This window comes from Anopheles maculipalpis, chromosome 3RL, assembly GCF_943734695.1.
Source record: "Anopheles maculipalpis chromosome 3RL, idAnoMacuDA_375_x, whole genome shotgun sequence".
In the NCBI taxonomy this organism is placed as follows: domain Eukaryota; kingdom Metazoa; phylum Arthropoda; class Insecta; order Diptera; family Culicidae; genus Anopheles; species Anopheles maculipalpis.
The window spans coordinates 83,079,304-83,104,120 of NC_064872.1; the positions used below are offsets into that span (position 1 = coordinate 83,079,304).

Genomic DNA, 24,817 nt, shown 5'->3' on the forward strand with positions numbered 1-24,817 from the left:
TTAATCATCAAACCGGATGCTTGACCAAACCATAGGGTGGGAAAAACTGTAATCTGCCAGTACCAAACCAAACCGAGTGAAAAGACCGATAATTCATTAGTATGTAATTTGTTCGCAGCGCAGTGAGCGAGCAAGGAAAGCGTGGTGAATTAGGTTAGGGTGCTGCTAAGTACAAGCAGTTTCCATGCAAATTACACCTCTTTATATGCGCTGCCGATAAAGCAGCGCAGCAGAATACTGCACAAAACGAAGCAGAAAAAAGAGGAATTTTCATATATTCGTGTTACGAGCGTTGAGTCCGTAGTTCATGTAAAATGCTCTTTGCACAGTGCATTATGAGTTTGCATAGCGCTTTTGTAGAAACAATGTGACAGCATATATTTATTGTGTATGTGTTTATAACACATTCATTGCACGCTGTATGTTTTGCAATCGATAACAAGTGCTTGTTATTGTTTCCTTGAAAAGCATTCTGTTTTCGGAGCTAAATTTATTTTACTTCATTTATCTTACTGTTTCAAGCATTTCTTATTATTTTTATTTTTATAATACATCCTTCATTTTCGACTGCAACTTCAAACAAAACACAAGGACCTATTCTAGAGAAACTAATAAGTTCCACGAGACAGTTCCTAGTACCAACAACATAAGCTCACCGAAACGAGTAACCATTTAATGAATTTGCTTTGCAAACATACACCACTTGACGTGTTACATTCGTCGTACAAGAGCATTTTCATCGATTTGTAAATACAACCCTGCTAAGTATGTTTCTGCTCAATGTTTCCCGACCCCGATCCATTCGGTGCCTGTTTCCTGAAAAGTCCAGACAAAGCGCGAGTATGCAACAGATCACAATGTACCATTCCGAACATTTAGTTAAGCCAAAACAGTCAGACGATTCCCATAGCAAATGATATCATTTTCACAACGAGCGCCGAACGCTAGATGAAGAGTGATTTGTCTAATTTTTAAACCTTAAATAAATTTGTAATCCTTTGCTCGTTTGCAATTGCATTTATTATGCTTCTGGAATAAAGTACTTTATAAATCATTTGTGAAACAATATAAAACAATTAAAAAGCTATTTTTGTATCCATATAATGTAAAATCTAACTCATAATTATGCCCATTTCTTATCCTTCAGTTCGAAAAGGAAACAAAAACGCCTTACAAAACTCAGCAAAAATCTCTTCAAATTACGAACGATACACCCGCCCACACACAAACACTAATTGAATAGCGGCTTTCACCAGCAAAATCACTTTCCACTTTGAAAACTCCATACTTCAATTATGAACTTTCAGCGTGCCATCGCAATTCCTTTGCCGTGTAACGGGAGAGCTGTAGAATTGTTTTCGTCTTCACTCTGTCTACAACCCCGCTGACAGCCGCTTGCCATCAAACTTCTCGTTCCAAAATAAAACCTCGGCTCCAAAAACAATCACTTCATCAGAACATTAACTTTCAACCAATTATTCACCAATCAGTCTGGCCCTTTATCAGCAGCTTCCTAGCCCGGGTGTCTTCTGCTGGGACATTGCAATAGCACCATCAGCAGCAACACATCAATCAGGGCACACGATGACTTTCCTGCTCGGTTGTTTTTTCTTCTTCTTCTTCTGACATGCCGAAGCTACCGGATCCCACCTTGGAAAAAAAACCCTTGGCGTCGGCCGGAGAAGATGAAAATTATAAAACAATTTATAAAACGTCTCTATCGGGACTCTCTACGAGTCAGACAGTACGGGCAAAGGAACGCTTACCTTAGGTTTGCTTGCTCTGTGCCGTGAATTGTCAACGAAAAGAAAATGAAGCACGAAAGATTGTCTTTCATTTAACGTGAGCTTGAAAGTTGGCGTTTTATGCCAGAAATTGACGTTGAATGGATGTTACTTTAAGAAGAAGGTAAAAATAAGTGAAGTTATACCATAAAGATTGAAATTGTATGGATTTTTTATGATAAAAATCGGTCTTAAATTTATCATCAAAAAACGAAAAATGTGCACGATTACTTATGAGTTTATTCGTCTAACATCCCTATAAAAAATATGCAATTTTTATATCCTTTTTTCATACCGATTCAAAAATCAGCAGCTAACTGACACCTGTTAGTTGAAGACACCCATTTACTGATGTGTGTAATATTACATTTTTCCACAAGAATCCCTGATTCTGACTCGATTAACTTTATCGTAATCGAATTATTCCCAAGGCCAAACGCTCACGTGTCAGTCTCCATCCTGATTGGTAAGCTGAGTTTGCCATTATCCGGCGCAGCAAACACCATCGAAAGGGAGAAAGCGAATATGATCGAATAAATTTGCCACTCAACTGACAAACGTCCAATCCCCAAACCAAACCCAACCCACCCTCAACCTAACCTGCACCAACATCTGATCATGTTTCTTTTGCTCCTTTCCATTTTCCACGCCAGCACGAACCAAAGGGACAGTGTTCCAACGCACGTACGTACCCAGGGCTCAGGGTCCTTAGCCGTTGCTCACCGTTTTCCGACAGTATCCATCGAAAGGATCGAAAGGATCAACCACGGATGAGATTATTATTATCGTGTCGACGTCGTAAAGTGAAACGGATACACGGGAATGTGGCCGCACTTGATTGCGTTTTTTTTTTGTGATGGAATGGGGAAACGTTGGAACATATTCCAATGCACATCGAACTCGTTTTCAGCTACGGCTCGATTATTACTACTTCTCTTTTAACGAGAAATGGTAGTAAAATTGGAGCGAAAAAAACACCCCTTGGATGATCACACAATCGACAAACCTTTCGAAATGGTACGGATTGGAAATCATATGTGCGCGCTTTGCTGAAATTAGATTACCACAGCACACTCGGCAAAAGCGTACTAGCGATGGAAGAAAATACTGATCGTCGATAAAAGTGCAAACCATCTTCACTGGATTCCTGTCAATCTGGGTAGCCTCACCGAGAAGCTACCACCCTAATAGCGCAGGAGGCTTTCCGATGCTTGCTGAATCGAAGGGAAATCGATCAAATCGCCGGAAGCCGGAACTTCCATTCCATCAGGCAGGGCTAGAATTTGAGATGGATTCGGTAGTAACCTTGCAATAACTTTTCCTCCTCTAGAGCGTATGCCGTTGATGCAAAATGGGTCACAGTTTTGCTTACCGGTGCGCGATAAACGGTAGTCATCAGCACAAATTGGTAATCAATTTCTTTTCTTGCTTTGGGGAAGGTTAAAGAAAATGATGGGAAAATAGCATTGATGCTATTGAATATTGAAATCTAAACTTAAAATCATTGTAAAAAATGTCCTCTCATTTGCGACTCACAAGTTTTTAATTGTTTGAGACACACAGTTTGTGTATCAGCATTGACAATATTAAGTATTTCCTTATATTGCTCTCAGTGATCTTAAGCGTATCGCCACAAATAGTTCTTCGAAGATATTTGTTTACCTTCGCAGTATTGATATGTTTCTACATCTATTTTCTGTATATCTGCTAAACATGCATTTTAAAGACTAATCCATCAATTTTATGTTTGCCTAGTTTATCTATCAAACCAAGATTCTTCGTCATGAACTTGAACTTTTGATTAAATGTCAATATATAAACGAACTGAAAGATAAAGGTCAACATACATTCTTCACTAGAATCTCGAACATTCAAGTTCAAATGAGATCAATAAGTTCCAAGAAACGAAATGTGCTGCTACGTTCATATAAGTCCAAAGAACTCCCAAAGCTCAAGCCAATCTTGCATGTATCAAATGACGCTCGAAGAAACATCACACACACGGGCACACGGGATACACAACGTTTACAAATGACAATTCATTATCGAGAAACTAAACTACAAAACATTGTTTAGTAACATCCATGGTCTTTTGCTTCAATAAACAACTAGGTCTTACGTATAATCCAGATAAAACAATTGTGTTTCATCCGAGCCTATCGAAAACACAAGGCCAGAAACTTCACATCCACCCACCCACACACGTACGTGTACAATATCCATACAATACCTCAACCAGATGTCAAACACATTTGCTACAATTCCTTATTCTCTTACAACTATAGCAAACAACTCTGAATCCAATATCCTCCCACATCGACAACTGCAACCGAAAGGACATGATACAGCTTTGCTGTAGTCCAGCACCAGACTTACATAGCCACATCGCAAACCTAGTTCCAGGAATTGATTGCAACAGGTGTGAGTATTGGAAGATTCTGGAAGAATCAGCTTAATCAACACACCGCACGTACTGAACTTTAATCGTACCCCAAAAATATGCCACGCAAAGCGAATATTAACGAATGAAACATTTCTAAAGCATTAAGAACAAAAACGATCTACCAACCAGCAGACGACCAACATACGAGAACAAATAAAAAAAGCATAAAATGCAGAAGACTTTTCCACTGATTCCCTTCCTTCCGTGGAACCGTTCAAAACTCAGGACAGTTTGAAGCTGTCCAAATCAGAATTTCAGAATTTCCAAATCAACACACCTCAAATCATGCAACTCACCGTAATAAAAAAAAAGAAAATTCACTTCTGTTCGTCATTCTTCTTTTACCAAAAACTTGCTACATTATCCAGAACGACGTTATCCAGTGCTCCCTCTTCCGACACTTTCCACGATTTCCGAATGTCATTCAAATCAGTATTTCCAAAACCAAATCCTTCCAATCATGGCCACATGCGTCATGAGCTGGAATGGTAAGGAAAAGCTCAAAAAGCTTTTTTTTCACACACTACAAACCATGCCAGGTGATCCTAGGTGTGAAGAAGACGCTTTTTCCGCCATTCTCAGCATATGCATGATGTCTGCTGACGCCACTGTCATTTGCACGTCCGTTCAAAATGGCATACAAATAGAGATGGTTTTTTTTTTCTTTCTTTCTTTCCTTGAGGAAATATCATTTCCACACGCTTCAGAAAGGTTCTAGAATGGCGCAGAAAAAAAATGCTGTCGCTCATCTCAAACTCACAAGCTTTGAAAATCACTACGAATGTTTGAAGCCTTCAAACCGTTGCTTCTTATTCTTCACTATAGTGCTTTTCGGCCGCTCAAAAATCTTCCTTTCATCACGTCCGTTAATCTCTCAGGTTGAAGCAAGTAAGGTGCCGACGATACTGGAGCACACATCTTGAAAGGATTGCTTCTCAATAAAGCTTCACTGGAGGAAAAAAAGAACTTTCACCTATACTTAACTAACGTACAAAAAGAAAAGCGAGCGAAAAGACTTTGTTGGTCATGGTTCAATGGTTGCACACTAGTGAAATGGTTAGTCCTTCATTGGAAAGCCCCAAGCGTGAGGAAGAAAATGCCGGAAAATGAAAAATACGACTCACCGACACACGAAACCAACCAACACTGATAAACGATAAAATTGTGCCGGTAAACTGGACCAATGCTCGCCCCCCCCCCCCCCCCCCCCCACACAAAAGGAGACGAACGAGAGGGAAAAAAATAAAAATTTTACCGAGGAATAGGCACATAGAAACATAGAAAGACATTCCGAGTGCTCTTTTTGTCTCTCGATTGTTCCTCCAATGTTTGGAGCCAATTTTTCCCCTTGTTGAGCAAACACACCAAGTCTAGTGCAGGAAATAAAGCAAATAGGAACAAAAAATACCGTTTTCTAGCCACAAATTTCAACCTTCTAGGTCCGTTTCGTACGTCCGGATGGGCCTTTTTTCGCTTCCTTTGTCACTAAGTACCATTATCGGTTTCGCTTCTATTCTTTGTTTGGGCTTGAATCTCTCCTCGAAAAATTATTCCTGCCGAAAAATCGATCATCATTTACAGATCAATGCCCATACACATACACACTTTGTCATTAAATCATTGAATCGATAAGTACCTAAGGGACCATCGATAATCACCATTCCTTCGCACAGTTTTCTAATCGAATTAATTACTTTTTTAAGATTCAAGAATGTTGCCCAATTTCCTGGCAAACATAAACAAGTTTCACAATGCAAATTTTCATCAAAGATTGGTCAACGTTTTTTCCCAATGCTCTGCTCAACTGTTTGCAGCTTAATTTCGTCTGATGAATCAACAAAATCCTACACATACTTCATAATAAACGGAAAAACGGGCAACCTACAACCGCTTTTTCGGGCCAGATTACGAATGAAAAACCGTTTTATATGCTAATAAGTGCTCACGTTTCGGGGTTTCGTGCATCCGATCAGCCCAGTTGCGCTAAGCAACCAAACCGCTCACCACCATTCTGAAGAGGTATTGTTATATAAAAACAACCAGTTTTAAATTTTAGCTTGCTTTACGGCATTTCACTTTAAGCAAGGTTTAGGCTCCAAGGCACCGACAAATGTAATTAGAATGCATCGTCATGCTCCCACGAGTGCTCTGCGGATATTTATTATTTCTGCTCCCTGTGGAAATGCCCCGTGGGAAGCCTACCGGTGGTGTGTAATTATTCTGCAGGGACAAGGATTAATAATCGTTGGTGCTAATTTTACGCCACACTGCATCAATTTACCCGTAAAAGCAGTTTTTAATTTGACCGACTTGGGGAAGAATCAAATGTGTAGAGAAAGGTGTGAGGACTCTAATCCACGGTTAAAATTGGGGAAATCGACGAAAACTCTTTAACACAAATCTGCATTTGCGTTTGCGAATACATAAATTTAGTAGTACAACAACTGCCCAATAATTCTGACAGTTTGTAGGCCAAAACGTCATGCCTAATAACAAATTTAAATTCTCGCAAAATCAGAATTAATCTTTTGCTAATTCTGCTAGGAAATTTTAAATTAATGTGATTTTAGGTGTTCAAAAACAGCTCTGTGGATTGTGGAGTGGACAGCAATAATAACTCACTCCCACCCAAGAACTGTGTACAAAAGATTAATATAATTTTAACACAACAATAGCTCGATGGTTTTCCCGTCAGTTCATGATTGCTAAATTATGATAAAATTATTGTACGTTTTTACACGCATGAATCCTTTTGGGTGGAACAATAATATTGAGTGGCGCCTATTGTTGGTCATTCAAAAGAATGTTATGCTTGTTGATTTTATAACAAAATAATAATCATAATCCTTCATTCAATTAAATAAATTTCAATAGCTTTTTTGCAAATAAAAACTACAAAATTCTTCCAATTTTCTAAATAATATGTTTGCTGTCAGGCCCAAACAGACGTCCTGACGAAACTACGAATATATATATATTTTTGTTTCAAAAATGTAACCAATAAATTGTGAAACGTAAACCACAGTTAAAACTACAAAACTAAAATGGCACATCATAAGAGAGCAACTCGAAACAAAAAATACACTCCAAACTCAAGCTAAAGCATGCAAACTAGCCAAAAACAAAACGAAACCAGCACTACTACAGCAGTACGCAGTTTGATGAAAGGCACCATAAAACACCATACTTCAGATTTTGAATAAACACCAAACGTACGCTACAGAATCCACCCAACAGCTTCGAAACGAATGTAAACAAAAGCTCGTGCGCTCGTCATTCACCATTTTCTGTTTGTTTGTAATTCTGTTTATGTTGCACTTTTACATCAAACTACGCAGCCTTACACATGAGTGTGGAGTAAATTCTCCACATCCCATGAAATGCAGAACAAAACCACATACACACACACACACACACACACAAACCAGCGCAAAGCCTACAAAACACAAACGCTTTCAAACATTTACAAATCGTGCAGCTCAAAATGTGGCTGATTTTTATTTTATTTTATGTACTGATTATGGGTTTTTCGCTACTTACATGTTTCATGTTTCGGTTCTGCCTGTTTGTGGGTTCTTAATGTTGCGGATGCTGTGTTTGTTTCATTTCAATCCTTCTGCTTTTTTTCTTCCGTCCGTAACCTCCGAAGAACGATGAAATTTCCGTAGGATGGTTTCGATGCGTTAAAACATTTCTACTGCTGCATTTTTCATTTTTCACTTATTATTTTATTTTTTAATACTTTTTGTAATACTTGTGTATTTGTAAACTCATGTAAGAACGCCATCTTTCTTGCAACAATCACAAAATTTAACTCTTCTCTTTGGTTGCCGCTGTATTCATCGCAGCTTAAACTCACATAACTCACAGTAAAACTATAAATTTTTGAAGCTTCAATTGCTGCCACTAACACGAAACAAAAGCACTATATTTTTGTCGTTATCACTGCACTTTACTGCTAAAGAAATCGAATAAATTTATTTTGAAATTCATTATTAAATTCGCTGATTCGATTGCCCTTTTCACAAACGTTTCATGAAATTCATTTCAGCCATTTTAAATTTTAATCATTTTACTCTCATCCAAACTATTAGACGTTAAATGAGTGGCATGGCCTAGAAAATTATAATTTTATTTTACCACTTCACTATTAGTTGTTTTACTAAAAATTGTAACTTTCTTATCTTTGCAACAAGTCAATAAAAATACGCGCCAAACATGATGTATTGTCGATTGCAGCAATGTAGGCGCAGCATATAACATTTTTTACACCGTTCCGTCTCTATAGCCTTCGACAAGTTCAACCGCAACGGAATAAATAGTTGAAATACACAATAAATACGGATAATTTAAATGCATAGATTTAAACATGGTTGCATAAAAAAAGATAAACTTTTAACAAGCATTCTGAATGACAAATTATGGATTTATACACCTATTTTTATGCATGGATTGCTAGGATGCTAGAATTGAAAAATTATTTATTTATTCAAATGAACACACACACGCTGCATTCATTGCTGTACCACGAATTCTTCGAAATACACTTCACATTGCTTGTAATGCACTATTCTATGCGTTTGAAAATATTACTTCACGAGGAAGACCATTCGACGTAGAAAACGGTTAAGAAATGGTACGATTGGTTTTACAACCTTTCTTCTCCCCACACTCACACACGATCTACTGCAATCTGAAACGCGTACCAGTGCAACGCCAGCGCAGTATTTATAAACAAAACCCCATCACGCACATATATGCAGTTTAAATGCATATCAACACAATTTAGCTGTCTCCACGTGCCTTTCCTTTGACAAAATTCAAACACTTTGCTCCACTGCAACACTACACTACTGCCACCCCTTACAACCGTTACACGCATCCCCCAAGAGAAAACCAAGCGTTTCACCGCACTGAACGAGCTAACATATACACGAACAACATCACGCTTTGCTTCACAAACACAAATGCACCAGCATCACAAATGATGCGTCTGGTTCGCTGATTTCCAGACTCGTCGCTTCACAACACACAATGGCAAGCCCCCGGAGCTCGTGCCTGGGCACCTTTCGTTAGCTCGTTTCGTACACGCGTCGCGCAAACTACAGGCAAAGCTTTGTGAAAGCTCACAGCAAATCGTTCCGTTTTATTTGGTGCACGACCTATGGAAATCGTTCGATACTCGATACAGTTCTCGGCTTAAGTTTATGAGTAAAGTTTGGTGACAATGAAATGAAGTGAATGCACAACACTGGCAGCAAGCACAGTAATACAGTACCGGTAAGTTCCACTGTCCGCACAGCACAAAGGATATATCCCGAGCCAAGCTCAAGATTAGCGTCCGTGCCTGGCGAAGGGGAAAATACACCTGGCACACGAGACCACAACGACACTGGGCCCGAGCCAGTTGCTCTTGATTTTACACGTTTTTTGTCTCACAATCTTTTCGCCCGGAACTCAGCCCCATGTGGCCGAACTGCTTTCGAAGTGGGCACTCAATCCGTTTCGAACGAAACCTTTTGTTCACTTGCTTATACGTTGCTCTCGCTTTGCATTTTACAGACAATTGTAAAGAGTATGCATCTTATTTACAATCCTTTAAAACCGATAGTTAAACAGTTCATAGTTCAATTTGTAATTTTTATAGTTTTATTTGCTGCCTATTGTTAATTTCTAAAAACACCGATCCAAAACCAATGCCCTGAATAACATGCGCAAACACGCTACATGGTTGCTCACAACGAGCGTTCCATTGAAGCATGCTTGTTCGTCTGGGAACTCAGTCCAGCAGGTTTTGCGTTCGGTGCTTCAGACACTGTCGCGGGTTTTTTTATGCGTAGGCAAAGCTTTTAAACATTCGCTTCGCTCAGAACTCACCGCACTTATACGTTTTCGACTCGGTATGAAACCGGGTTTAGGTTGTACGAATAGTTATGTTGATCAAGTAACAGCTAGTATTACAATTACTATACTTTGTTCGTAAAAGCATGCATAAATAATCATTCAACACATCGAGCATCAAGCCGTTGAGTCATGCATTTATTTTCTTATTTATTTGTTTATTTTTTATTTTTGCTATAGACCCTCCAACGCGGCACTATACTTACAAATTGTGAACTGGGGGTACTAGCCCTGCATTCAAATAACCTTATTCAAACACTTTCAAAACCTGGTGCCGGTGCGTCCTGTTATCACTTTCAAAACGTCAAGAAGTGTGTTAGTTATAAACAAGTAAAATCATTCTGCAATTCAATTTTAACGTAAGTAACATCCATCGTAAACCCGTTGAACGAAAACATCGTAGGGAACGTATTTCTTGCTCGTATAAAGAGCACCCTGGCAATATGGATCGTTGACCATGAAAACACAGGAAGAGTGTAATCTACATCTGTGTCAGTTCTACAAACCATCCGTGCGTCTATACCAACACATTTCTTATCTACTGCAGTGGTTATTTGGATTGCACCATCGTTAGAGCAGCTGTTCCAAAAGCCCCACAGAACGTCAAGTATTGGTGTTATGTTCTACGCTGTGTCGGTGGACAAGGAACATAAATTTTAAAACGGTTTTTTATTGTGGTTAATTGATGCTAGTCAACATTGATCAAATTGTATTGTTGACAGAGTTAGAAATTCAATTAGCATAGAGAGTGTGTGGGATACTGCGACTCAAATGCCTTCCATTATTATTTTTATCGGTACCATACACTCTATGGATCAGCAAATTATTGGTCCAACTGAGAAAAGCATCGACAAGGAAGGTCTCAAAATTGTGACATTTTTTATCACCACAACATAAACAACTTAACTTCAGCGTAATGAATTATCAACCGTGTTTATTTTTAACGGTCTGCGCATTCCTTCGTTAACACTGCGTAAGTGGTTAGACAAGTCTGTGTTTACTATTGCCAATTAGCAGCAGCGTCAACATTACACAGTCTCGAACGTATAGAATCGTGATAAACACACACACAACACAGAGGAAAGTTTATGAAGAAATCTTCTTAAGTGTGGTACGAGATAACCAAAAAGTGTGGTTATATTGCAACAATTACTTTATAGCTCTGTTTCGGTTCTATATTCCTATCCGGTTTAAGATGCCTTTTTATTCTTCACGAAGCCCAGAACGTGTGCTTGTCCCCTTGAAATTTAAAACAGTTGTTTTGCTAATTATATTGGACGGAATTACTAAAAATTGGAGACTCTAAGGAAGCATTAGTTTGAAGAATAGGTATCAACTATTACTGGTAATAATCGCTTTTGAGCATTACCACACTTCATTAACAAATCGTTACATGAACATATGTCCTAATAATATTTAATTTCCTTATATTGTTTCATATCAATCTTTAACAACACATTATCTACCATTATACGTTCATATACTAAACATTTTGAGCCATAAACAGCTATGAACAATGCATACCCTAAAATATTGTAACACAACGCACGGGCAGATAGGTTGAAGTTAATTGAAAAAAAAGGAAAATCGCTTCTTAAGCACTTGAATAGCTTCGAGCATCCTCAAGAAAGCTCCAAAGAAATTGAGATTTAAACAAGAAAAACCACCCAACACGGCTGTCTACGAGATAACGGCAACTTTTCCGCGACTTCACCAAAGAAACGATCGGTTAATGGTTAATAGAAACTTTTCCCTCCCACGACCTGAGGTGTTATCGTGCGGAAGTGTGTGTGTGCGTGTGTGTGTGCCTGTGGAGGTATGTGTGTTTTTGTGCCCAGCTCATGTTGTTGTGTTGTTTTTTCCTTTTCCATGGAAAACGTGAGAATATTTCGCAAAAAGTTCAGCCCCACACTGCCACATTATTAGCGCCGCGTCGCACATTGACGTCAATTGCAAGCGCGACCGACAGTATCATCCAACCACCCTGTCAACGGTCAGGAAAATGACAAACAATAGATATCCTGCGCAAAAAGAAACGAAAACCTTTCACTAAGCAAACGGGACGAAGCAAAAGCGTCTTCGCGCATTAGAAATAACATAGCGCGCTCGGCGGCACCATACTTTAGCGCTTTGGACCGAACTGGTCGGAATTCGCACACCTGTGCGACCTAAAGCCAACGCGGCAACCGAAATTAAATAAAACAATATCATCATCTGCACAAAAATGTCTGCTCGCGGTGCAGTTCTACCACCATTCATCTTTCTGGAGCGCAGAGAGCGGCTTCGTCTCCATTATTAAATACTTTCTGTGCTGTCGCAAGCTGCAACATATCTGGCGCCCACCATTGGAGATAGAAAATTTCGCACTTAAATTTTTCCACGTTTCATTTGCTGGTTTGGTATAAAAAAAACCATCATGGCTTCCATGTCATAAGACGAGTGACGGTCCAAGAATACGTTGCAGAAAGGAAGTTACTTTGCACAAACCGTCAAATGGCTCGCGCCGAGAGTCGTAGGATCAAACAAGTAATGGTTCATTCTACTGAAGCTTAGCATGGTCGTTGAATATCGCTTTCAGCACTGTTGCTCTCCTGTTTGCTACATTCCTGCAACAACCGACGGGAAATCGAATATAAAAGTGTTAAAAAAAGACATTGTGTCAGCTTCCGTTCCGTTTGATATTCTTACGGATTCACTTTTCCGGTCTTAACAATAGCTGATCAAAAAAATAATCTAATATGCACAACAGCATACTTTTTTTACAACTGCATGCTAGTATTCTAGTTCCTGTTGGTAAGTCTAATTCCTGTTGGTTTTAGGCTAAGTGTTGCAGCTTTTCTGAACATAAAAATCCATCTAAAAGATGCTAAATTTCTGCAATACCTTTACAAAGTCCAAATTATAAAATATTTTTTTAATTTATTAGGAAAATTTTGGCTCATTCTAGGAATTTTTCTATGAAAAGAAAATTTACTTCTGCATAAAATGTTCTATTTTTGTACTTGATGTCACTAAGAAGAAATTGGATATAACACCAAACGGAGACAATTTTTAAAATAACCGTATCACAATAGAATCGTTAACCATTCAACCATGCTACAGTAACATTCTCCAGCGTGCTTTAAATTCTTGCTGTTCGTGCCAAGGTGCACCATGGTGCTGTGGTGAAGGTGATACAGGAAAGTTATCGTTTATCTACTGCTTTTTGTTGTTGCCGATCCATTGATTCCGCAACAGGTAATATCGGACCACCGTACCACTATCTATTTGTCCACCCAACATCACATTGGTCTGCAGGCAGCAGCATTTCAAAAGCAGGATATTTACTAAAACGATCAAACGGTTTGTAAGGTATATTCGGATTATAAGTTTCAAGATTTTCAAAGTCGCAACGATGGTGGAGCTAGACCCCAAGCAGGGCAAGATATAAGATATGTTATTGCGAGTCGATGGGAAATGATGTGTGCGAAATGCTTTTCAACCAAAGAGAATGAACAATATTATTCTTAAGGAAGTGTACACCACTACGCCATTAAAAACAAATTTTATTCATTACGAATAAAATTTGCTATTCACAATGCATATTTATCATTGCACAATGCAAGATGATAATTTCGAAAAAATCGTTTCATTTGCTTCTTCACTTTTCCCTTACCGTGATCGAAAATAACACACTACTGTCTAGTCAATGATCTAGCCGTAGCGTTGGTTGCAACAAGCTACAAGAAAATCTTTCATTCCTTGCAGACTCATCTGCATGGAATAGCAGTCTGGCTGCATTGTAGTCTGCTTGCCAGAATCAACATTGTTCTCGGCAGATGATTGGATTTTTTACCATCGATTGGATATGTGCAAACATGGCCGAATGCTATGGCCAGGATGCACACAGGATATCTAATACACAACGAGCAACGTGTGGATGTACATCGAAATGTGTGGTAGGAAGCAAGGGATAAAAAAGAAACGAAAGTAAAGTATAAACCTCCTATCAGCATGCCATAGGGGAAGCTTTGTTGGATCAGTACAAAAAATAACCGACATCAGGCGGGTGAACATGCGTAGTTTCAATTGCTTTTGGTTAGGATGCATCGATGCATAATTGAAGCAATTTGTGGGAAAAGTGCTAGCGGTAGAATAACCACAAGTGACTCTAGTCTAGAAATGAAACATTAAGAGCGAAGTATCAGCAAGAAAATAATCCAATCAAACTTTTTTGAGTCGATAGTTGTTTGATGTGTTTAAATGATTTTAAATGGCGTGTTTAAATGGCGATCAGGCTCGCAAACATTAATAGTTGGCTCATATAAGTGCTGCAAATCTTTGTAGGTATCTGTATGATACCTACAAAGGTACCATACAGTTTTAGAATGTCTTTTATAGCAAACATACTAATCTTCTCTCGTCTGGTCTTCATGTTGCCATACGCTTTTTTCCAAAAACAATCTTTTATTTTTAGATCCAATTGCAAAGATTTCCATGCAAGGACTTAAACACATATTTTCATAGAACATTAATATGTATTGATTTCGATTATAATATACATATTATTTCCAATTCTCCTCTCCCAGAGCATACAGCACCATGCAGCGCATTCAAAATCCAGCGAAAGTGGCTCTTCGGCAGCATATCAAGCAGAAGCTTCAAACCCTAACACCCGACGAACGTCAGCGACAATCGGGCATCATAATCGACAAGGTAGTAATAGCTTTTCCTGCTCACGTCCGTAAACAAATCAACATTTACAATTGCCTAATACTTTTTCTCATTCTTCCTTTTTTATAACCAGGTTATGGCACTTCCGTTCTACGAACGCTGTCAAAGGATTAGCGTCTATCTCAGCACCGAAACCGAAGTCAACACCAAGCCCCTGCTGGAGCGCATGTTTCAACAGCGAAAACAGGCACGTGATACATTCGAAAAGAATTCCACAAGATTCTTTCTCTTTCTTTTCACTCTGGTGTCTCCATCTTGGCATCTAACCGTACGTGGCAGGACACAACCTTCGGAATGATCCTGTTAGAGACGCTAAGAAGATAACAATAATTTAAAAATTCTTCTGAAAACGGGTTTGTTTTTTTTTTTAAGCGATATGAGTTTGCTAGGAGCTCTTACCCAGTTGAAATTGAACTTTGACCGTCCTTTTTTTACTCGGGATGGTAGAAATCATAAGCATAAACTGTACCATTCCTTTCGCTTGCCAAATGCCCTCAAGCATGATGCCACGAGGCAGCAGCAAAAAAATACGCAACTGAAGCGTACAAAACTGGCAAGGAAGTGTCGCATTGAATTATGCTTAACCGCTCGGTGTTGGAAATATTGTTCTGCTTCTACCACTGCCAGACACGAAACAGCGAAAGGAGCACCCGAAATTCCCGGGAGATTTGTGTGTTTTTTTATCCTCCAATTGCGATTGGAATCGCTCGATGGTTCGCTTGACGTTAAGCTGGCGGGTGAAAGGAATATCGAGTACGATAATTGCACCAGCCGAACCGTGACATTTCTAATGATATTGGTTAAACCACCGAGCTGTTGCCATCGGTTTCCACCGCCATAATCATACTGCGGAAAATTCGTGCAATCGTACAGGGATTGGTCGACAATGTAACGCCGAAGGTGCCGTTCGTTTTGCACACGACCAATTCTTAACGCATTTTACAAGCTGTTTTATGTATATTTGATATTGATTTTAATTTTCCTACCCGTACATAAATTACATCTCCATAGCCACCCAAAGAGTGCCACAAAAAGGGGATAAACACTCTCCAAACGATACAAACAGGCCCATTGATCATTTGGTAGCAACGTAGCAAGCAAGACAAAGCACGTGTTAGCGCAAACAATTATGCACCATCAAAATGGTTCCCTTAACGTTCGACAGGAAACAAACAAAATGACCGTCTTGCGTTCCATGCCATCCCATTCTCTAAGATCTGATAAACCACCAGCCAAGGCACATCCCACGGGAAATGCGAAGCAAAACAACAACAACAAAAAACAACGAACAATTTCGATTACCGGAAATCGATCCGGAATGGCTGCTGCTGCTCCATGATTCTTTATGCTGCTCCAAAAACCCTAGCGTTTCGCACATTCTTTATTGCTTTCTTCGCTTTCCTCTGCCCAGGTCTTTGTGCCGACGTACAATAGGAGCGCAATGAAAATGGTTCGAATCAATGATATGGAGGATTACGACCGGCTACCGAAGACCACGTGGAATATCAAACAGCCTGCCTTTGACGATGCAACACGCGACGATGGACTCACAACAGGTGGGTTTTACTTGTTCCGGTCAGATATTGGCTGTCTCTAACCGTGCTCGGGGACGAGAACAGGATAGAGGGTTAGAACATCATAAATTCTGCCAACGGAGCGCATACAACCACGATAATGGTTTGCCACAGCCTGTGGAAAGGAGCTTTTGGCTGAAGGGTACAAGTTAAGGATTTCTATTTTAAGGCTCAAACCATGCTGTGTAGAATAGTTAAAGTGTTGAAGTTATTCTTGCGGATTATTCTTCAAAATATCTTCACCTTTTGGCACGCATTGTGCGATTGCATACTTTTGGGGGGCAATATTTTTTAAATTTTAAATTTCTTCATTTTTTTCCCATTCCCGTCCCACCAGGTTTGGATCTAATCATTCTGCCCGGTGTAGCTTTTACCAAAGCGGGTGCACGTCTCGGTCACGGTGGTGGATATTATGATCGATATTTGAAGGAGTACTTTGGCAAACACCCGAACACACCACAACACACCACCCATCTGGTGGGGATTGGATTTGGCGAACAAATTGTACCGGATGACGAGCTACCGGCCGAAGCGCACGATGTATCGATTCAGCACGTTGTAACTGTGGATTGAATAATGTAAGGCAGAGTGAACGGTATTACGTTCGTTCACATTTTCCATGCCTGTTGCATACTCTGTTATTTTAATTAATTATTGAACACGGTTTAAAGAATTGTTTTTTTTTCACCCTTTCGTACTTCTTGCTTGATCCATCGAGGAATGTAAGGAACGATAAAATATGTAAACCATAATCGGAAAAACTGTTTGTTTTTTCCCTCCTTTTCCGACTCCAAATATCCCCCAAACGGTTTGACGCAGCACATAAACGTTACAAACAATTTATCAAACATTTTCAATTAATAAACTTCTTTCCGGCGTTTTACAAACCTTCCGCTTTGTAGCAAAAAAATATCAAGAAAACAATGCGTTCGGACACCAAACAAGCTTATCAGGAGTTTTTCTTTATGTTTATTGCTTCTTTCCACCATCATATACTTCCTCATCTCCACGCTCAAATTATTACTTCGTTCGTTAGCTATTTACACTGTATTGTGCGATTTTTGTCTACTTACACATGCACAAATTCAAGCGTAATCATAATCGTACGCACCTAGCACCACCAATAACGCTTGATGTGGGTATCTTCTTTGTCTTAGAAAGAAGAATCGTTTCTAAACGAGTTTGTTTTCATATCTTTACGCTCTAATCGGCAGTGCAATGTCGTCTAATGACTAAAATCACAAAATAAAAGTTTTCCTTTATCGTGTATACAGTTTTTCGTTTTGCTTTCATGCACCATTGCTAACTTCTCATTTTCCTAGTGTAATTGTTGTTTTTTTTTTTTTGTTTTCGTTTTTTTTATTCTTGTCGTTACTTAAACATATTTGAGCACCGTTTAAAATGTTAATGGAAAACTTTGTTCAGGAATGCTGGGCGTCTCCATTGCTTCTATTATCGACTGCTTTCATTTTCTTGTCTGTTTTCTGAGTCGATTTCAATCATATTTATACACATTTAACATCTTTAGCACCTTTGAACGCTCTAAACCCAATTTAAACAGACTTTTTTTTTATTCCGAAGAACTCGGCGAAATAATTCTTGCGCAATAACTGTCATTTTGAAAATCTATCTACAAATTATTCTTAATTTACAATGGAAATCTATTGCTTGCTTGCTTGCTCCCTTTTACATTAGCGAAACTTTGTGATCCCGACTAAAAAAAAAAAAACAAAAAACAAAAAAAACTCCAACTGATCCATGATGATTAATGGAATGCAGGAACATCGTTGAAGCAGAATGTCAAGTCACCCTAAACCTTCATCCCATTAAAAATTAGTCCAAGGTCGCTGAAATCATTCAGTTTTTCGGATTTGATTTGTTTGTTCTTTGTTTCCCCATTTCACGTCGATGCGCGCCAAACATCCTGTTGACACCGACTGCGTGCAACATGATTTGCGTTTGTTGAAAAAGATAATTCTTTTCTTTCGTTTGTTAATTTCATTCCGTCTTGCGTGCTCTTTTCCATTCTGTTCCCCGTTTTGCTCTTGCTCTGTTTTTAATTATTTTACAAACACTTTCCGCAGCTCGTCGAACCAAGATTTGCGACGAGGATCGTTAAAACACCTAACTCGTAGTGAAAAGTTAACCTTCCCTTAACAACAGCTCCAAAGCAGTACTAGAACCTTCTTCTCCATCACTAGGGAAAGGAAACAACAAAAAGGAAAGTTTTTCACGGGACATAAAACTTCCTGTCCTTGTTTCCGTTCGAAAGCAAACGGGTCGCCTGCACGTCCTTGCGGCATTATACTACAAAGGAATTAAAAAAGTTATCACTTCCGCGAATTGTCAACCTGAAAATCGCAACAACAAGTGTAAGAAAAAGATATCCTCCCACCGGAAGCTGCAGAGAAATGGAAAAGTACACAACGAGCATTCGCTGGAATGGAACGATACCATTTCGGTCCTGGGCAGAGTAACGAATTCAATTTTCCTCTTGCTTCCATTTAGCTTTTATCCGGGTGACTGCTACGGAGGTAATACAGAGCTACGAACGGGCTTCGGAGAATTCATCACCAACGAAGAGGACGCATGGTTGTGCCCCGTTTGTGGACGGAAAGGATCAATGGTAGCCGTACAAGACTTGGCAAGGCAAAAAAAAACTTTCTTGCGTCTTCCTTCAACTATCAGTTCATTCACAATAGTAGCAGTACAGTAAGCTTTGTGCTCAATCGTCTGCGTCCCAGAAGCTACTTTACGATTTACAACACAGCACAACTTTTGTGTTTCGGTAAAGTGAAACAAATTAAATTCCTTAGGGAACTTATCATCGTGGTTGAGGTGCACAGAATGAAATTCAATCCGTGCACAGCCAACAAGCAAGTTTATTTAGACTAATGCAACACGCCGATCGCGTAGTTTCAAACACAAACGAAACAAACCACACCAAGAAAAAGATGGTGAAATCGACCATGAAGAACTTTCCTCTTCCTTTTCTCTCTATACATACTCGGTAGAATTGCAAATCGTAATCCGTGCCACTAGAAACGCACACACAACATTCTGCATGAGCAGGGCATTCTGCAATGAATGCATGCCTGTCTAGTGGCAGACTCAATTACCGCCGAAGAAGATTTCGCATGGTTCGCTTTATCAACTAGCTACCGCACCATAAACGAGCAGCTAACCGAACCACCAGATGTCGAATAGTTATCGCGGCATGCAAACAAACGTAAGGTTGAACAGAAAAAGAAAAAGTCCATAATAGTCTCAAAAGCTTCATGCTGGTTTGCTATCTCCGAGAAGCAATTCATCGCTGCACGGGAGGAATAATCCGACGTAACTTCGTGAAAGGATAGATGTTGGTGCTTCATCGCGCAACAACAAGATCGATTGTTCGCGAGAAATTCAAAACGAACGACGAAAAACTTTGCTTGTAAATCCTTTTCATATCGGGCATCCAATCAAATCAACATTTGCTCGAACTGATGCTGCTCGAGCTGCAAGGAAATTAATGCGCCTAAATGGCTGCAATATGATGTTTTAATTGTATGTCGACCAGCAACACCGTCGCTAAGCACTGCTCGTGGCACGTGGTACGATTTCTTTTTTTGTCTTTGCTTTAAACAAATGTGATAAAAATTATACAAATTTCCCCTACTCAAGCCGAGTGTAGGAAAAACGAAATTAAAAAACAGCTCACTCAAAACTCAATCTTCCCGCTCAGTGACACGAAACAATTTCGTTATCGAGCCACTGCCTGGATGAAAGTGAAATCTAATCGGAACAGAACATACGCAAAAAGAGCAAACCAAAAATGTTCACATGCAGCTCCGCACAATACATCCTTCGTCACACAACACAGAGAGATGTAATTTCCTGTGCTGCTCCTATCGCTGGAATGAGACACGCTGTAGACACGCACAGGAAATGAAACAAAAAATAATAATTCACTTTCAAAACATCGATCAACATCAAAACTAAATTATCATTATTTTCAACTCATAACCTTGTCGTCCTGTCAATGCTGCCACCGATTGAGAGAGACAATTTTTTAGACAACCAAACAAAAGCAACACGGTGGTTTGAAGGGAAAATGGTAGGATATTCTGTTAAATTGATCACCGTATCTCGATGACGTCGGCTTCCGGCTATCGTTTCGTGTGACTGTCCTAGCAGGATTAAACATTTTCCCGCACAACATACAGGCATAAAACGGTTTTTACCTCAGCAACGTGGCAGGACTACGAAAACAAAGTGGTACAACATTCAACACTAAAGGTGAGCTGACATACTACACTTATAGCTAAAGCTTTTGACAAGTGTTAAAATTGAAGAGAATCGTTGCAAAATCAGCTAAAATCAAAAGGGCCTTTCTTAGGTGTTGTTTAACGCGGGAGACTTCTTGGAAACAAATCGACAACGATCCTCCTGGGAACGATCCGAATTCATGAATCATCTTGGCAAACTTTTGGGCTAAATCATGCTTCCAAACATGCGTTTTCCACGAGTCAGTATCAAACTAACAACCATCACCGAGAGCAAGAAGAACACCACGCTCAGGAAGTAGAAAAACCAGCGGCATCGGCTCCGGAACTGTTTTTCCTTCTTCATCTTCAGTCGCAGCTGCTCAGCGCGCGGCACGTCCAGTGTGAAATCGGATTCGGGACGGGTTGAGGGCTGCAAAGAGGAAAATAAAACGAGGGTTGAATAATTAGAATATGAAGCAATTTCCATTTTACATTGATTTTTTATACTTTTCTAGAGCTTTTTTGTAGTAGGAATTAAACTTTTTATATAGCTGTATAATGATGAATCAATATCGAAAACACAAAGGAAACGTCAATACACGTTCTATAACATGTTTAGTCAAGCTTAAAATTAGTTTATCGGGATAGAATACATATCGACTATATCAATCCAGGAGTATAACTGATATAGAATATTTGATAGCATAAATTATCAGCTCCTTCGAGGCCTCAGCAATTAGTTGATCGTTGATAATTATAACAAGATCCCCAATTTAAGACTTTTCCTATAAAACAGTGTGAGCCCAGGGTATTGGAAAGTATTTCAGTAGTGTCTGAAAGGAGCTGAAGTATTTAGCAGAAAAGAAAAGTAAAAGGCTTAAGCTAAATATTTTGTACACCAAACTCTTCTAAGTTTATTCGTCTTAAAAAGCATATGTACGTTAAATTCTTGAGCTTGGTTTTTGAAAATATCCCCCCCCATCCCCAAAATTCCAATAGACATCGACTCTTACCCACGTTTTTTAGCGGCATGAAAATTTCACAATGATATTTTATTTTCAATTTACAAAGGCACCTTCAATTTTTCACAATTTATCTCCCATCAAGTCATACTCGTAATTCGACTTAACCAAATTTTTTCAATTAAATACTACGTACCACCGTATCGCCAATACATCGTTCAAATCTCTACTGTCAGCTTGAAAGATGGCCTAATAAATATTAAACAAATAGACCATTTATTCAAGAAAACAAGATTATTAGCAGCAAATTATCCAGCCACCGGTTTTCGCTTGGCTGGGGCATCATCTTGCGTGAGGAAAAGCGCAACTTTGCTCCGCTTTTTCCTTCGTGCATTTGACGTCGCCATGCTTTTCACTCTCTTTTTTGCCCTTTCTCCCAGGCTCTAGCGGCCAGTTGATTGAGTTTTCTTTCCGTCAACGATCCCCATTTTACACTCGGTACGCTTAGTCGAGTATGCCGTCTCACTATCGCTGCAACAAACACACCCAATTTACTGTAAGTGTGAGCTGCTGAGATAATGGATTGCCAATGGAAGGAAAACGGCAGAGAAAGACGATCGAAAAAAAAATGACGCCATTCAAGCATCAAATTTGAAGTCTCCCTTTTGCAAACGATCCACCATCGGTACCGGTATGATGAATCCGGTCCCAACCTACGCATTGCCGCTTGTCGATAATTTAATCACCTGGCCAGATTCCTTCCATCATCAGCTGCTTTCGTGGTTTAGTCCCCCCCGGCACGACACCGGCACACCGGCACACAGCATCTGCGACACGGCATGATGAATTCAATACATAATTTAATTAAACATTCCGTAATCGACATTGAAAATCAAGCGCAGTGCCAATCGCTTGGCGGCGGTGAGCAGAGCTCAACTCAACGAAACGGCGCTCGCTTGTGCTCTTCTGGACTCTGTGGACATAGTGAAGCCGGTAGTGAGCACACTTCAGCCGAAGGGCGATTTGAAGCAGAGCTTTGTGATTTGTGTCGTTTTTCGGAAAAAGTAATTAAAATGTAAGGTTTCACCTTCTAGCAGCAGCTGCTTCGACAACCGGTCACAAGTGAGCTGCATTCTTTTACGGACAATTTGCCTTCTTTGCGGGAATTTTAAATGTCCTTCTTTACCAAATGTAATCGAACAAAACAGAGCTAATGCTTCGAGAAAATTAAATATTTTAAAAACTGATTTACGGCACCAAAAGTACAGATAAAATGTCATCCTCTCAAACGATAAAGCTGTAGCTCTAATTCTATTCGATAGCACTTTTCGTCTTTTCGAACCAAACAAATCCACACTTTACCTTCCCATTGCAAATACGTTTCAATGACACCATTCATATTTGCAGTTTTCACTGATATCAACGCCTTTTGCTAGTGCCAGCCCTAGCAGAATACCAAATCCGAATGATGGTTTCGACGTGCTTAACCATATACGAAATATACAAGGGCTTTGTTGCAACAAAAAAAAAGGTAATCACAATTCAAATGCACCAAACGAACGATACTAAAACGAGGAGAATCCTGCAAAAGAATGATCCTTCTGCAACAACAGGGTTTAACTGCTCAAAAACGGTTTCCGTAAATGGGTAAGGACGAAAAAATGCAGCTTGATGCAAACACACAACTCTCGGAGCCGTTGTAAAATGCACTCTCATGTGCAGTTAGCGACAACAAGAGCAAGCTTTCATTGCCAGCAGTATGCCATAAATCAGTGGGAAAATCCTATGAAACAGATACAGTTGAGTAGACAAGATCTTTTCTCATTGCAGATTTTTTCCTCCATTGGAGAAGAGCATTTCGTTGGAAACGGAACTTCTGAACTGTGGTTAGTGCATATTGCGTTGTTTATTGATTTGGAAAATTCGGGTAAACCATGTTAGGTTGAGAAAACGAGATGGTTCGAAAAGTACCAACTAGAGATAGAAAAATTGTGAAGAAATCTTGCCAACATTTGACGCTACTCCACTAAAGTTCTAGTGGACATTATGACTCATGACTTCTCTTATGTATCGGGCATAATATTGTGAAACAATTTAGTTGTCTCTCCTCGTACAGCTAATTACTCAATCTTGCCCAAGTGACCACAACTTCCCTTTTAAATGACCCTTTTAAATTTTTTTCACCCCATGCGTCAATTGCACCGATATGCGACCACTATCAACTTGCGAAACTTTTCAATTGCGACCAAACACACCATTTTGCGGCACTACATATTGGCGCACATCACAGTCCTAACTCGGGCGCCGTATCTCAATTGAGCAATTGTACCACCTAAGTCATGTAGGAATGTAGAACCGATTAATCGACAACGGGAATTCCATCCCGCCGAGCACGGCCGCATCGCGAAAGAAACGCATTGACGAATTGCACGGAATTGCTCAAAAATTCCACATTCTGCATCTGCTTGCCGATCTTTCACACGAAAAGGAATGGATGCCGGCTTCGTCCCCATTTTAGGGTCTCGCCGCACGTCTCGCTGGCTCGCGTTTGGCGCGCTTTCGGTTCGGCTTCACTGGCTACACCTTTCGGGCGATGTGGCGCGTGTGGTCGCGCGAAGATGGCATTTGCCCACGCTGGCCGTTTGCGATGACCTTCCGTAACGGTGGGTCCGTTCGCGGCACAGACCTCATCAATTAAACGGCTGTTCCTCTCGGGCACACAGCCATCGTGCCGTGGTAATTCAAGCGGGAGGATACAAATTCAACGCTTCGTACCGATTGCCCAATCGCGAAACGGAAACTTGCTTTGAGATGAAGACGAAGAAGGGTTTATGTCACAATCGGCTGGTTTTGCTATCGAATGGGGCGTGAAACATATGCCGGTAAAGGTGGTAATGGTGGTGATGCAGAGCTACAATCGTTGTGCTTTGTTACATTCGGAACATCCGTTGTATGGATAATGATTACAGAAAATAGGAATATTAATGTTTAATGTATTTTATTAGTGAAGAAGTAATGCAAAAACACGAAATTTGATATTAATTTATTTACATCCACAACAAAGAATTTAACTAATTCAATTAAAAACTGTGGTACACAAAGCTACTAAGCTACATTTTAACGTATAATTCGTTACAAATCACTCTCATTAAATTGTATACTGAGTTGTTTTTTTTAAATCTCATGAATATAC

The 24,817-nt window shown here is 39.7% G+C and overlaps 3 protein-coding genes across 3 annotated transcripts in view; 1 reads left to right on the plus strand and 2 right to left on the minus strand.

The window, feature by feature from the left end:
- Window positions 1-7,800, minus strand: part of LOC126561290 (transient receptor potential cation channel trpm) — a 60,735-nt gene extending 52,935 nt beyond the window's left edge. Inside the window, exon 1 of the mRNA XM_050217327.1 lies at window positions 7,768-7,800. Within this exon, the coding sequence (XP_050073284.1) occupies window positions 7,768-7,776 (9 nt within the window). The 5' untranslated portion in view covers window positions 7,777-7,800. The remainder of the gene's footprint in view (window positions 1-7,767) is intronic.
- A 6,909-nt stretch (window positions 7,801-14,709) lies between these two features.
- Window positions 14,710-16,996, plus strand: LOC126563688 (5-formyltetrahydrofolate cyclo-ligase). The gene is made up of 4 exons (XM_050220332.1): window positions 14,710-14,823; window positions 14,915-15,028; window positions 16,253-16,397; window positions 16,753-16,996. The coding sequence occupies exons 1-4, from the start codon at window positions 14,710-14,712 to the stop codon at window positions 16,986-16,988; spliced, it is 609 nt and encodes a 202-aa protein (XP_050076289.1). The 3' UTR covers window positions 16,989-16,996.
- Window positions 16,997-20,888: 3,892 nt separating this feature from the next.
- The window catches only part of LOC126561542 (uncharacterized), a 43,549-nt gene continuing 39,620 nt past the window's right edge, over window positions 20,889-24,817 (minus strand). Inside the window, exon 3 of the mRNA XM_050217756.1 lies at window positions 20,889-21,092. Within this exon, the coding sequence (XP_050073713.1) occupies window positions 20,889-21,092 (204 nt within the window). The remainder of the gene's footprint in view (window positions 21,093-24,817) is intronic.